The 16,209-nt window shown below is 38.9% G+C and overlaps 1 protein-coding gene across 4 annotated transcripts in view; it reads left to right on the top strand.

Moving 5' to 3' along the window:
- The window catches only part of DOCK11 (dedicator of cytokinesis 11), a 190,581-nt gene that overhangs the window by 153,610 nt on the left and 20,762 nt on the right, over positions 1–16,209 (top strand). For all 4 annotated transcript variants that reach the window (XM_005594441.5, XM_005594442.5, XM_074029891.1 and 1 more), the window contains 4 exons: positions 2,436–2,549; positions 5,074–5,289; positions 5,376–5,433; positions 13,236–13,342. In XM_005594441.5, coding sequence (XP_005594498.3) covers positions 2,436–2,549; positions 5,074–5,289; positions 5,376–5,433; positions 13,236–13,342 — 495 coding nt within the window. The remainder of the gene's footprint in view (positions 1–2,435; positions 2,550–5,073; positions 5,290–5,375; positions 5,434–13,235; positions 13,343–16,209) is intronic.

The raw sequence follows: 16,209 nt of genomic DNA on the forward strand, positions 1-16,209 counted from the left end.
TTTTTTTTTTTTTTTTTTTTTTTTGAGATGGAGTCTCACTCTGTTGCCCAGGCTGGAATGCAGTGGCGTGATCTCAACTCACTGCAACCTCCACCTCCCGAGTTCAAGTGATTCTCCTGCCTCAGCCTCCCGAGTAGGATTACAGGCATGTGCCACTATGCCCAGCTAATTTTTGTGGTTTTAGTAGAGACGGAGTTTCACCATGTTGGCCAGGCTGGTCTGAAACTCCTGACCTCAGGTGATCCACCCACCTCAACCTCCCAAAGTGCTGCAACTACAAGCATGAGCCACTGTGCCCAGTCTCTAGTTCAAATTTGAGGACTTCCACATACTATGTGACCTAGAACAAGTTACTTCCTTAGCCTCTCAGTGCCTCAGTTTCTGCAAATGCAGTAGGGTAAATATTGTTACCTAGCTCATAGGATTTTTATGAGGATTAAATGAAATGATTAAATAACAAGCTTGTTAGATTTTACAGAACAGATAAGACAGTTTATGTTTCTCATGCTCCAGTATGCCCACTTATTTTAAAAATGAGAGATGTCTCAAAGTTTAGTGGAAAGCATGGACTTCAGAATCAGGCCTACCTGCGCTTAAATCATAGCTTAAATCCTTACATGCCGGGTGACCCTAAGCAAATCAATCAATCTGGCTAAACCTGTTCCCTTATTTGTAAAATGAGACTGAGTATTTCACTTTGCAGCATTACCCTGAGGATTAAAATAAGTTGTGTATGGTGCCTATAGTGCCTGACACAATGTGTAGCACAAGATAGCTACTTCCTACATGATAGTTATTATTCAGCATCTCCATACTTTTGGGTTTATTGGATGAAATAGCTCTGAGCTAAACCACAATTGGGACTGCTTGACTCAGTAGCCCTCATTATAATATGGGAAATCCTTGGTCCTATTTATATCTTTACTGTCATGGTCTGTCCCATTGGAGCTGTTTACTGGAGACAAGATTATTAATGGGGGGACAACCATAAGCAGCTTGTTGAAAAATGTCATCAATAATGTGAAAATCCAATAGGAATACTGTGTATGCTTCCTGTAAAAGTCTGCTATATAATTACTTTTGCATGTTAGAGTCAGCCATCATTACACATTAGCTCCTTTACTATTTGCTTTTATATGAGATGGCACTTGGAAACCCACCTTCCCCCAGAGCATTGTTCTAATTTGTGTGCCAATATACCTGAAATTCCCCCATTGTTATTCATTCTTCTGGGTCAAAGCATCAGTTTTCTTTAAGTCTTTTATTCAAATATAGACAAATTAATAAATGTGAAGACTTAGAACACTGGCACATAATAAATGCTCAATAAAGGATTAACTAGTACTCTAATGGTTATCATCTCTTTCATCCTCTACAAAGTAGGGATTTTTATCATAGCCACTATACAAATGAGAAACATGAGGCACAGAAAGGTTAAATAGCTTTCCCAAAGCCACACAGTGAATTATTGATAGTCAAGATTTGTATCTAAGGCATTCAACTCTAGAGCCCATACCCATGGCTATTACTGTATCTTGCTTCCTAGGACGAGTGGTAAAGCATCCAGCCATTAACATCTTAGCATGAATTGTTTTGGCAGTCACCCAAGAGAGACTGAGAGATTTAAAAGTCCCGTCAAAGGCGGTGGTTCATGCCTATAATCCTAGCACTTTGGGTGGCATAAGTGGGTGGACCACTTGAGCCCAGGAGCTTGAGACCAGCCTGGGCAACATGGCAAAATCCTGTCCCTACAAAAATACAAAAAATTAGTTAAGTGTGGTGGCACACATCTGTAGTCCCAGCTACTTGGGAGGCTGAGGTGGGAGGATCACCTGAGCCTGGGAGGTCGAGGCTGCAGTGAGCCAAGATCATACCACTGCATTCCAGCCTGGGCAACAGAGTAAGACCCTGTCTCAAAAAATAAAAAGTACCATCAAAGTCCATTGCATAAACTTTTGTTAAACTAGGTAAGCCTTGGTCAAAAACAAAGAAAGTTGCTGAGGCACTGGACTTGGAATTCCAGCCAACAAATAGACTAATGAAAAGGAATGAGAAATCATCAAAGAAAAACATGATTTATTCTCACCTTTGCCACAGCTACAACCTAAAAAGCATATTTAAAATGGAGACCTGACTACCATTGTATCAGTTCACTATTATGAAAATAGTTTTAGATCTGGCTGTCCTGTGAGTTTTGAAAAATTGTTACATCTAACCAAGAAAGATCCTTTAAAATTTGAAATGAGGCCTTTCAAGTTACGATTTCAGCAGAAGAATGTAAACCCCTCATATATGAAGAAAATACATTATGCTGGTACAGTGTAGAATATTTAAAAGAAGCATTTCATGTGAGTGCTTATGTACTTATAAAATGATGAGCATAGAAGCATTTGTTCAAAAGGTATTTGGAAAATAATGTTTACTTCTTCCCACAGATAATAATTGCTGTAAGCCAACTGATAGCTGATGTAGCACTAAGCGGAGGATCAAGATTTCAGGAGTCTTTATTCATTATCAATAATTTTGCAAATAGTGACAGACCTATGAAGGTATGTTCTCATTTCAAATAATAAATTATAACCACCTTTACTATCAGGGAAGTCTAAACTCTTAAACTGTCATTGGATTCACAACTTTTCTATGATTCATAGAATGTACGGAATGTGAGTTTTATGTGTTAAGGGCTTTGTCTTGTACCTCACTATATCTCTAGTGCCTAGAACGCTGCTTGGTACATAGCAGATATTCAATATCAGTTTAGTGGATGGATGAATGAATATACTGTGTATTCATTGTTGTTATGGCAAGTTGAATCTGAATTTTTTTTCTGGGCTTCATTTCCAAACTTGCTCAGAAAATATATGGATCCTTTATTTCTTAACAATTGTCACCACTTTTAATATTGGTCAAATAAGCACCGAATTTGAAATTTCACAAAATTTCACTTAGAATAGCTAACAGTTGCCTGATCCATTGCCAATGGATGAGGAATGGCACAGAAGGGATTCATTATTTGATGGTTTTGTGAGTTTTGAAAATTATCTGTTAACACCAAGGCTGTTGCTCTTAAGCACCAGTTTGCTGAGGCCAAACCCAAGACTCTGACCACTGTTCTGCTTTCTTTCCTATATGCTTAAAACTTACAAAGCACTGTAAAAATGCATCTCTTGCTTCGTTGCATAGAGTGCAGGTTCTGATCTTCGGTGACACATGTATACAAGGGAAGAAGAATCCTTTCCCAGTAGGACTTTTCCTCCCAGAAGAATGAATCATCCCCATTCTTGGGAAAGGTCGTCTTCCAGCACAGTTTGACAATATTGTGTAAAATCTGAAAAAAATTAAAAGCTCATAGTCACAGCGTATTTGATGTTTAGATGTGTAGAATCTATGTACCAAAAAATATTCCCACAGGAATGTTGCTTGCACTGAAAAATAACAGTGTGTAGTGCCAACCGCTCTCAGGCTGGGAAAGTTTGCTTTCCAGCCAGTTCTACTAGTTCCCCAGGGGATCAGTATATGCTCCAGCTAATCTCGTGAGCATAGAAACAAGTTACACCACTTATGCCTATACTCTAAGGAATTGTTTTTACCGGTTGTTACCATCCTTAATACTATGTTATATAGGTAGATTGGTAAGTTTTTCTGGGTAAATGGGGCTTGGATACTCTCTCCTTGTTAGGAAATCTTTTTCTTTTCCATAACTCATTTATGAAATGACTTAGTTTTATTCTATTATGGCAGTCATTACCAACAAACCTTATTACAAAAAGATGTGCCTTTGCCCTGGTAAATGGGATCTCTATTTATAGAAAGGAACTTTATGTATATAATTATTATTTTTCAAGGGGTTAAGTTTTTATTTTTTATTTTTATTGTATTTTTCCTTATTTATTTATTTAGAGACGGAGTTTCACTCTTGTTGCCCAGGCTGGAGTGCAATGGCCCGATCTCGGCTCACTGCAACCTCCACCTCCCGGGTTCAAGTGGTTTTCCTGCCTCAGCCTCCCGAGTAGCTGGGATTACAGGCGCCTGCCACCACGCCTGGGTAATTTTTTATATTTTTAATAGAAATGGGGTTTCACCATGTTGGCCAGGCTGGTCTCAAACTCCTGACCTCTGGTGGTCCACTTGCCTCGGCCTCCCAAAGTGCTGAGATTACAGACATGAGCCACTGCTCCTGATCAAGAAGGCAGTTTTTCAAACCATTTCCCCCACATACTGTGTTCATATTGACAAGCGCCCTAACCCCTGTACCTGTCTCTTCTTCATCATCTCTGAATCATATAGATAATTGTGATTACTTCTGTGGGGGTTAAGAGGATGCAGTAGGACTTCCTTAGCAGTGGCTAGGGTAAAGAGGAAACTCTGGTATTCTTGGCGCCAAAGACAAACTTTGAAAACTTAATGATCTCTCTAAACTTTCTGGAATGTTCTGTGATTCATGACCTCCCATTTGTGTAAATAGAAATTTCTGCAGTATGGTTTTCACCTTAGTGTATGTGGTAGTCAGTGGATGGAGTAGGTATGCTCATCAGAACGGAAGGCTAGCTAAGAGCACCAGCTCTAGGGCCAGACTGCCTAGGTGAAAATCCTCTCTACATTTACCAATTTTGAGACTTTCGTCAAGCATTTAAACACTTTTTTATAATAGTACTTCACTCATAGGGTTGTTGTAAAAATTAAAACCTGTAAAGAACCCAGACCAGTGCTTGGCACATAGTAAGCTATCAGTTTTTAGTTACTGTTACAAGAAATCGGCAAACAAAGATCACTCCCATGGCTGTGGAGTTCACAATGGAGGATCTGGGATTCAAAGCCAGGTAGTCTGACTCCAGAGCTAATGCTTTTATGTCCTGTGAATATACTGCCACCAAGGTTAGAGCCTTTGAAGCCTGGGCTAGTTACATATTTTAAAAATAATTTATCTAAAATTCTTTCAGTGTACTATATGCAATATACCAAGAACTGTAACAGGAAGTGAAAATCATATTATGTCCTCACCATTGGATGACAAGCCTTAGAGCACATCAATATTGTTGTCAAACATGTCTTTTTTGTTTGTTTTGAAATTAGGCAACTGCCTTTCCCACAGAAGTCAAAGACTTGACGAAGAGAATCCGCACTGTTCTTATGGCCACTGCCCAAATGAAGGAGCATGAGAAAGATCCTGAAATGCTAATTGATCTCCAGTATAGCTTAGCCAAGTCCTATGCAAGCACCCCAGAGCTCAGGAAAACCTGGCTTGATAGCATGGCCAAAATTCATGTAAAAAATGGAGATTTTTCAGAGGTGACTACTTAAAGTTTTGTTCTAAACAGCCTTTCAAAATACCTTGAGCATGTTCTGACAGTTCTTTCTCTGTCATCCTTTTTCAGGCTGCGATGTGTTATGTCCATGTAGCAGCTCTAGTTGCAGAGTTTCTTCATCGAAAAAGTAAGATATTTCTGTTTTTAGAGATGGGGGGATTTTCATTTAGCATAATAGTTTTTTATCTTTGTAGTTTAACTGTGATATAATTGAACGCTGAAGAATATGTTCACCCTTGGCCTCATTCAGTGTTAAAAATAAGCTGTTACAAAAGAAGACTGGATTGTTCGTTGTCCCTTCTGCTTTCATTAGAGATTACAAGAAAAGTGAAATAGTACAGGGTGGCCACGTGCAGTGGCTCATGCCTGTAATCCCAGTGCTTTGGGAGGCCAAGGCTGGAGGATTGCTTGAGGCCAGGAGTTTGAGACTAGCCTGGGCAACAGAGTGAGATCCTGTACCTATTTTAAAATAAAATGTAAAATATATCAAAAAAAAAAAAGTACAGGGCCAGGCCTGATGCCCAGTGTTTATTTTCCAAGACTGTCCCTCCCTGGAAGGCTGCCACAAATTAAATTCTTCTCAAGGCTCAAGTCAGGATAACACAGATTATTTGTTTCCCCCTCATGTGTCTTAACATCACCGACTACCCATAGACTATGTCTCTCCAGCCACTTTAGTGCAGTGACACCTGGGTACGAAAAGGGAGTCATACTCTTGAAGGGTTTCAGGTCCAGCAGCCCTGGATTCCTAATTTAAGATTCCTAATTCAGGAAATCTACTTGGAAGTGTTCCTTTCCATAAACAGTATTGTTGACTACGCTCAACAATATTGTTGAACAGATTGCATCTGCTCAAATAGTAACCCAGTTGAGTTAGGTTTAAACATCGATTGGCAGTGGAGATGGCAGCCAAGAAATCTCTATCTCAATGTCCAAGCTACTTCCTTTAAGGCAGTGGAATGAGTAACAATATGGCAAAAGGAAACCAAATTATTAAAGGAGTCATATCACTCTGGCTTCAGCTGTAGGAACACAGCCACATTTTGTTTTATTTTTTAATTCCAGAATTCCTATAGTTAACTATATATCTGTCATTTCACACTGAGGCTCAGTGTTTGATTGCTTCACATAACACCCATGTGGAGAATCTTTTTCTAAAAGGATTCTTGGCCGGGTGTGGTAACTCATACCTGTAATGTCAACACTTTGGGAGGCATGGGTAGGTGGATCACTTGAGCCCAGGAGTTTGAGACCAGCCTGGGCAGGAATGGTGAAACCCTATCTCTGCAAAAAATAAAAAATTAGCTGGGCATGGTGTCACATGCCTGTGGTTCCAGCTACAAAGGAGGGTGAGGTAGGAGCCATAGCTTGAGCCCAGGACACTGCACTCCAACCTGGGTGACAGGACAAGACCCTGTCTCAAAAAATAATAAATAAATAAATAAATAAAATTTAAAAAATATTCTTCTCAAATATAATTAAAATGTGGATTTGTTTTACTTGTATTTTAAATTAACACTTTCTGTCTGACTCTGGAATTGTTTTGAACAATCTATGTGTTTGATATACTTTAGTTTTCTCCTTTTAGTATACATATGTGAGTTTTAAACAGAAAAATAGATTAATTACCAAAATGAGGCCCCATTTGAGGGTTTTTAAAAAAATCACTGGTATGCATATGAAATCACAGTATAAGTAAATATTGAAATTACACACCTGAAATTCCAACTAAACTGACAGATATGAGAATCTTAAATGGAGTACTGTGATTTCAAGTATGTCTTCAGAGAAATAGGTTAATATTATCTCATCTTTTTAATTAGTAGAAATCTGGCCAGGCATGGTGGCTCACGCCTGTAATCCCAGCACTTTGAGAGGCCGGGGCAGGTGGATCACCTGAGGTCAGGAGTTTGAGGCCACCCTGGACAACATGGTGAAACCCTGTCTCTACTAAAAATACAAAAATTAGCTGGACATTGTGGCACACACCTGTGATCCCAACTACTTGGAAGGCTGAGGCAGGGGCGCTTGAACCCGAGAGGCAGAAGTTGCAGTGAGCCAAGATCTCGCCACTATACTCCAGCCTGGGCAACAAGAGCAAAACTCCATCTAAATAATAATAATAATAGTAGAAATCTGAAGATTTTTATGTCCACTATGTCTAAAACTGTACTTTTTAGATTTTGAAAATAGTTAATTATATTAAAACTATTTCCCTGGAATGTTTTTGTTTTTTTCACAAGTGCAAAGACATTAAAGCTAAGGAAAAATCAAGAATTATTTATTTGTATTATCAGTCCTTAAGCTTTAGAAATAGAATTTCTTGCTATGGTTTTTCTGGATATTATCATGAGGCAACTAGCATAAACACCAAACTGATACGTTTCAGGAAGTGGGAATAATATTTTTAACTAGCCGTTTATGTATTTCATAATACACTCAAGGTTTTTTAGAATTTATCCTTCATAGAAATCAAAGCACTCTTTGCTAATGAGAAGAAAATATTGTTTTGAATGTTAAACAAAAAATAATGTTTAAGAGAATTTACATGTTTGTTTATAGGTGTCATCTATTTTTTAATTTCTTCTAATTAAATTTTATTTTATTTTAAGTTCTGGGATACATGTGCAGGACGTGCCGGTTTGTTACATAGGTAAACATGTGCCATGGTGGTTTGCTGATGCCATCTATTTTTAAACCTGGAACACTATTTGCCTAAATTAGAAAATCTTATTCTAAAATAGTGGTAGTAGTAAAAGTCTTGAGGGTTTTCCCCACTTAGTTTCAGTGATCCAAAACACCTTTTTTTTCTTAATTAGCTGATTCAACTATACTAGCTATACCAAGGTCGACTACTGATTTAAAACACAAGTTAAAAACGTAAACTGAGTATTATTCTAAGTGAACTAACTCAGGAATGGAAACCAAATATCGTATGTTCTTGCCTATAAGTGGGAGCTAAGCTATGAGGATGCAAAGGCATAAGAATGATATAATGGACTTGGGGGACTGGGGGTGGGGGCCAGAGAGGAAAAGACTACACATAGGTACAGTGTATACTGCTCAAGTGACAGGTACACCAAAATCTCAGAAATTACTGCTAAAGGACTTATCCAGGTAACAAAAAATCACCCATTCCCCCAAAACTATTTTTTTTAAAAAAAAAAACCTGTTCTCCCATCCATTCTGAGAAAGCATTAGTGAGCTGTTTGAAGTCTAGATAAGACCTGGCAATTGACAGAGTCAATGAAAATACGTTTGAGTGCAGAACTGAAAAAAAATCATTGAATTTACACTTAAGACCAACGTATTTGACAAAGATAATTTGGCACCTTTAGAACTCTTTGTTTTCTATCATTAAGTGCCCTTTGATAATGAGGCCAAGAGGGAAGGAACATTAGAATATATTTTAAATCTGTTACATATCCATTGCCAAAAATGTTCTGTTTTCTCTAATTCCTAACCAGTTTCTCTTGAAGTAGATTATAAAACATTTTTAAATCAAGATGGAATAAAATACTACTCATCAGTTGACACATTGGAAGCAGATGTTCTACTGTGTAGCATTTTTAAGGGAAAAAATACTTTGTCCTATTGGATCATTGCCTAAGCAGGGAAGGGCTTAGGGGCCCTTGCCCCTCGAAGGTGACTACACAGCACCCACAAGGGACCATTTCCAGGTCCTTTTCTTCACTGGGTCAGGCACTGAACTGACAGGAAAACGGAAAGGTGGTATGCAGTTCTCCCTGCCCCCGCTCTCACCCTACCCTCAAACTTCTTTCAGGCAGCCTGAGCTCTTGCTTGTTCTACCAGAGAGACTTAAGGATCACTAGACTTAAGGATCACTATTCTCTTCCCTTTATTGAAGGCATCTCAAAGTGGTAATACTGAGTGTCAGCTATTCTCCTCCCTCCCAAAAAATATAAAATAAAAATGTCAGAATTTGCTTATTTTTGTTTGAGAACCTCAAAATTTCTAGATCACATTCTCCCTTTTTTCTTTTCCCAAGAGAGGATACAAATGTTTTCCCCAGGGAAGACAAGAGTCAAGTCTCTGCATTCTTTCACCACCAAACAGTCTCCTAGGTTCAGCAAAGCTTCAGGCTTGCAAGGATTCACCCATCAACTCAGGAAAAGGAATTTCCTTTCCCATAGAGTCTGGTTTTTTTTTTTTTCATTCCTTATAGGGTAATGTTGTTCTCTTTCCCAAGTCTTTCTATCCAGGATCTGATAGCTTGAGTTTCATGAAGCTTTTTATTCCCTCATTCTTTCCTAGTCATAGCTTTTTCCCTTCTTATCCTCCCCTCAGGACTCTTAGCTCTTATCCTTCTTCTGACTAGCCATCCTTTTTTATCAAGGGTTGCACTGCTATCCCATCTTCCACACCCCTTCCCACTTTTTTTCACAGGATATCTTGTATTCAGGATTGTGGTTTCTATTTGAACAGTTTCGATCTTGTTTTCCCTGGGACAGCAGTCAGGAATACAGAAGTTACAGCTATAAACGGCAAGGTCAAGAGTCCTGGTCAAATACCAGAGAAACTGACAGCAGACTCTCCAGGACCACCCTCTACAGGGCTGCATAGGTCTACATGAGATCCCTCAAACAGATCCCTCCTTCTGTTGGGATATGTACGCTGGCCAATTCTAGACTCAACAACTTGTTTCATCTGAAAATCTTTCTAGAACTAAGAGGAATCAGGATTTTCTCCAAGCATTTTAAAGAATCTAACAAGCAAAGGGTCCTGATATATAATTGGATATTGATGGGTGTTGATAACTTTAGCAAAAAGGGGGAGGAATATAGTCATCTCTGGGTAGAGATACATTATCAGGCAGATGCATTAAGATAACACATTTAATAAGAATATTGGACTCTGAAGCTGAAAATTCACGATAGTAGTCTTTGCACTAGATAACCCAGACACAACTTTCAAAAGTGGGTGTTTATGTCTTTGTTCCTGAGATAAGACATAATTTTCCCTACTTCTACTTAAGATACACCAGAAGACTCTCTAGCAAGATGCTTTTAGCCTCATCTCATCTCTGGCATAGGAGTGTGCCTTTCTTCATCCTCCCTTAAATCCCAGCATTCTAGAAAAGCCCTACATTTGGAAATGACTTAAAGTAATAATCTCTTTTGAACAGATGGGATTTTTTTCCCAGTTATGGACCTAGCTGCCTGAGGCCTTCAGGGTTTGACTATCTTCTTCAAAAAAGGCTTTGTTCTTTGTCTCTTCACTCAAGTCTTGGGCCCTCTTCTTTATAGCCGAGCTCTTGACTTGATAGTGGTGATCAAGTGGAATGGTTTTTTCTACATTTCAAGAAGTTCTCCTAATGCACTACTGCACAAAGAGTATCCTACAAACCAGCTGCTAGTCTGAGAACTGTTTATCACATGTTTACAACAAGATAAGGAGTATCGTCTTGAATGTAAATGAACCATGTCACTAAACACTCTGTTTGTCCAACTGACTTGTTCCTTTTCATAGACTTTGTTGAAGAAGGAAATGAGGAATTGATTTACATTCTGGTGAAAGTTCCTTATCTTTTTATGGTCCAGTACTTTGAATAGAACTCTCTAGAGGTCTGTAACAGACCATTTTAGTCATGCTTATCTTCAGAAATGAAGCAGGCTATGTTTTATCTCAGTGCCTTTTATTTCTTCTTCTTCTTCTTCTTCTTCTTCTTATTATTATTATTATTATTATTATTTTGAGATGGAGTCTTGCTGTGTCACCAAGGCTGGAGTGCAGTGGTGATCTCGGCTCACTGCGAGCTCTGCCTGCCGGGTTCATGCCATTCTCCTGCCTCAGCCTCCTGAGTAGCTGGGACTACAGGCACCTGCCACCACGCCCAGCTAATTTTTTGTATTTTTTTTTTTTTAGTAGAGATGGGGTTTCACCCTGTTAGCAAGGATGGTCTCGATCTCCTGACCTTGTGATCTGCCCATCTCGGCCTCCCAAAGTGCTGGGATTACAGGCGTGAGCCACTGTGCCCAGCCGGATGCCTTTTATTAACTACTTTATTTGAACAAAAATGGTCCTACAGCTTGGTGGGTCAAAGTAAATATCATTTTCATTCCTGGGTCTCCTTCTTCCTTAATTAAAACTCACTGACTACTCCCATGTATTTCTCCCTTCTTGAAAAAGTATTTCAAAGCCAGGCGTAGTGGCTCATGCCTGTAATCTCAGCACTTTGGGAGTCCGAGATCGGTTGGATCACTTGAGCTCAGGAGTTAGAGACCATCCTGGGTAACATGACGAGACCTGGTCTCTACAAAATATATAAAAATTCGCCGACTGTGGTGACTTGCACCAGTAGTCCCAGCTACTGGGGAGGCTGAGGCGGAAGGATGGCTTGAGTCCGGGAAGTCAAGGCTGCAGTGAGCTATGATCAGGCTACTGCACTGCAGCCTAGGCGACGGGGTAACACTCTGTCTCCAAAAAAAAAAAAAAAGTGTTTCTAAATAACCCTATCTTCCCCTAGCAGACTTTCATCTTTCAAAGAAGTGTGGTTCCTACTTCTATGTGTGGTTCCTACCCATGTTCTGTCAAGCATCTTACCCAGAAGATATATGTCTAGTGATTAGGTTTCATTTAGACGAGAAGAGTTGGAAAAATCCAAGCCCTGATATATAACCTCTTTTCCACCAGAATTCTGAGAAATCTCTTCAACTTGAGGTCTGATTTTTTTAAACCTTCCTTCTTCCTTCCCCAACCTCTAACAGGAAGATTACCAGTACTTAGTTGTAAGTAAAGGTTATTATTTGTAAGTATCACTGTTAGATTGTAGAACAGTAGATTGCGACAGCCATTTGTGTGTGTGTGTGTGTGTGTGTGTGTGTGTGTGTGTGTGTGTGTGTGTGTGAGACTAGCTCCTATTGGAAGGAAACTTTTTCATTGAAACTTTTTCAATGGTTATGTTATAAAGAGGCAGAATTTTCCTTGAACTCTAAAAGTACAGCCCACTTAGATAAAGGTCAAGGCAGACACAGTAGGAATGTTTACACATGTACCCCTGTCTAGAATCTATAGGGGAACCATGAGGCCTTTACACCTAGACTCTTGCTTGACAGTGACAATTTGGTCCAGAAGCCTACAGCAGGTGTTCTCAGCTTGAGTTCACTTCCTACTTCCCAGGAGTCCAGCTGGCAGCAATTATTTTATTCTACCTTGAGAAGGCTAGTTTATTTACTGGTAGGCTTATTTGCTAATAATAATTCATTGAGTACTTATGTACTAGGCTCCATTCTAAACACTTTACATTTCATTTATAGCATAGTTATTATTCCTGTTTTATAGATGATAAAACTTTTTATAGTCCCAGGGAGATAAGCATTAGCACAAAATCACACAGTTAGTGATAGAGCTGAGTCTATGTAACCGCCAAAGTAATGGTTCTTTCAGTGCCCCATCCTGTTTTCTCTAGGATGCTTCATCCCTGCCATCTGTTTTATTTCCTGACTCTTAAAAGTCCTAGGCCAGACCTTCTCCAACATCTCACTTCCTCTCCCACATCTCAGTGAAATTAGGCACTAGACATGGTTACCAAAGATCACTTAGTGGTTACCTGAAAAGTGCCTGCCCTCTTGTTTAGATGATAGAACACAAATGTATATAGGATCAAAGTTTAAATAAATGTTTAGATTGTACTAGGTGAACATCTATACTAGCCATTGAAGATGATACATAGTCAAAGAATAAAACTTACTCATAAGTAACTTAAGCTCACTTTGTAGGGGAGAAGCTAATAAAATATGTAGTAGATGGAAACAAATTTAAAAATTTTTGCAAGTGAAAATTGTACTTAAGACTTTGATTCTTACAAAAATATGTTTTTATTTTAAATAGCCCATCTCTGTAAGGCTCACTGTTATTTACTAAATGCTTTCTCATAAATTTACTCCACTGTTTTTTTTATTCACACAGAATTATTTCCTAATGGATGTTCAGCCTTCAAGAAAATTACTCCCAATATAGATGAAGAAGGAGCAATGAAAGAAGATGCTGGGATGATGGATGTCCATTATAGTGAAGTAAGGATTCCAGGGCCTGCGTTGCCAGTTATATAAATTTCACTTCATAAAATTCATGTATATTAAACAATTATTACAGCTAACCTAATTTTGAAGGTAACTAAGGGTTAGTGAACTTTAAGTATTAAAACTGTCCAGGCCAAAGATGTTCCTGTTTAGAGGACCCTGTCTCTTGAACTGGTCCCATTGTCTAGTTTTAGAAATGCAGCATTTGCCATCCTCAAGTCACCATCCCAGTAACTAGATAAGAGTCAACATATGTTGGAAATTTTTCCATAAAAAATAGAGTTAACATTGTTTTTTTCTTCAGCTAAGACAGAGTATGTCCAAAAGTATTTTTAAATGGAAAATTTCTGCTCTAAATGCCACATGGATAGAAAACAGCTTTGGCTGTCAAATCAACCACCAAAGATTTATTGGACATTAACTTAAGAGCAAGGCCCTGGACTTGGTGACCTAGGAGCTTTAAATAATTAGATATGACTAGTCCCTGACCTCCAAGGTCCACCTGAAGAGATAATACATGTACATGAAATGGAAAAAAGACTTTTGAATAATATTTGAATGATATAGACAATATGGTGCAAAGTCAAAGGTGAAAGATGCCTTAGAGTTCAGGTAGACTAGCGGAGGTATGATCAGAGAGGGACTGGAAGAATGAGGACAGCCTGAAGGCATTCTAAGAGACAGGAGAAGAGCAGAGACCATGACTAAGAGGTAGGGAAGTATAAGACATGTTTGAGGCACAGTAAGTGGATCCTTTTGGCTATAGCAGTAGGTTCCCATAGAGAAGAGTATTAGTTGAGGCCAGATTTTGAGAAACTTTCAATGTTTGGGCTTTATTTAGTAGAATATTGAATTGGTATCAAAGTCTTTTTTTTTTTTTTTTTTTTTTTCAGGAGTCTTGCTATGTCGCCAGGCTGGAGTGCAGTGGAGCAGTCTCGGGTCACTGCAACCTCTGCCTCTTGGGTTCAAGTGATTCTCCTGCCTCAGCCTCCTGAGTATCAGGAACTACAGGCGTGCACCACCATGCCCAGCTAATTTTTGTATTTTTAGTAGAGATGGGGGTTTCACCATGTTGACCAGGATGGTCTCGATCTATTGGCCTCATGATCCGCATGCCTTGGCCTCCCAAAGTGCTGGGATTACAGGCGTGAGCTACCACGCCTGGCCTCAAAGATTTTTGAGCAGGATAATGACTACATGAAAGCAAGGAAGAAGGAAGGCTAATTTGGTGATGATGTGGGAGATGTATTGAAGATACAGGGATAGGAGCTAGAGGCAGGGGCTAGAGAGAAGGCTGCCCTAATTATCCAGATACGAGTAGTTAAGGCTTAAACCAGGGTAGTGAAAGATTCAGGAAACAGTGTGAGGAAAAGATGATGATTTGCTGGCTGTGGGAGGGGAAGGGTCAAAGGTAGCTCTAAGATTTCAGATTTGGAGGTTAAGGAGAAATGATAGATGGATGGTTTTGCAAGAAAAATGATGAATTTCATTTTATAGGTGAGTTGATTTTGAAGTGAAAGCTTATCAATATGGAAATAACCATCAAGCCATTAGAAATGTGGAACTGAGACCGGGCTCAGTGGCTCATGACTGTAATCCCAGTACTTTGGGAGGCCGAGGCAGGTGGATCACCTGAGGTCAGGAGTTCGAGACCAGCTTGGCCAACATAGCTCTACTAAAAATACAAAAATTAGCCAGGCGTGTGGCACCTGGCTATAATCCCAGCTGCTGGAGAGGCTGAGGCAGGAGAATCACTTGAATTCAGGAGGTGGAGGTTACAGTGAGCCAGGATTGTGCTACTGTACTCCAGCCTGGGCAACAAAGTGAGACTGTGTCTCAAAAAAGAAAAAAAAAGAAATATGGAACTGAATATAAGGAGAGAGTTTAGGGTTAGAAATGTACATCTGGAAGTCATATCCTTATGAGAACCAAAGCAGACTGAATGTTAGACATAATACAGTGAGTGAAGACCAGAGAATCAAGGACTGAACCATGGGGGAAAGTTCACAAAGAGTGTGAACATAGAAAACAAGAAAGAAACACAGAAAAGCAGAGATTGCAGTTATAGTGCCATAAAATTACATTTCTTAAAAAACTTGTATTAAACAATGAGATTAAAATTACAGTGACATACTTCATAAATACTTTATGAGTTGATTTTTAAAAATACACAAATCTCAACTTAGCTCTGGTTTATTTAATGATCCACCTAGAAGCTTTACCTACTATTTATACATAGTCTCTCTCCCTATCAGTAAAATAAGGACAATAATACTATTGTGGTCACTTCACAATACATGTGAAAACTTAAGAAGTCATGAAGTGTGAGAATAATGTCAGGTTTTATCATTGACCTACTTGGCAGTGAGATTTCTTAAAGGCAAGTTGGTGTCCTTTTACCCTCAGAACCTACAAGGATAGATACTTAAAATATGTTTGCCGAATTAATTGATCATAACAGAGACACAAGATACTTGAATTTTTATTCCAGCTCGATTTTTGACTGTGTAGCCTTGGACAAGTTAATTCATGTTTCTGGATCTTAGTTAGATGATTTCCCAGAGACCTGCAGGTTTTACAGGCTGACAGCAGAAAGATTCAGAGGATTTCATGGGGCTTAACTGGTTCAGTACAATTGAACTTATATCCTTGCCTTCTAAACAGTAGCTTCAGTGTATTCATAGAAACACCTTTGAGCTCAACCCTTTTTTATACTCTTAAGGAGAGCAGTAACTTTTCTTAATAATCAAAAACCATAATTAGTTTTATGTATAAACACATTTGTTGGAAATCTTTTGAGTTCTACAAGTAATTTATACATACTTTTATTTGATATATACAGGTAGAATCATGTTCTATCA

The sequence above is a fragment of the Macaca fascicularis genome, chromosome X, assembly GCF_037993035.2.
Source record: "Macaca fascicularis isolate 582-1 chromosome X, T2T-MFA8v1.1".
NCBI lineage: Eukaryota > Metazoa > Chordata > Mammalia > Primates > Cercopithecidae > Macaca > Macaca fascicularis.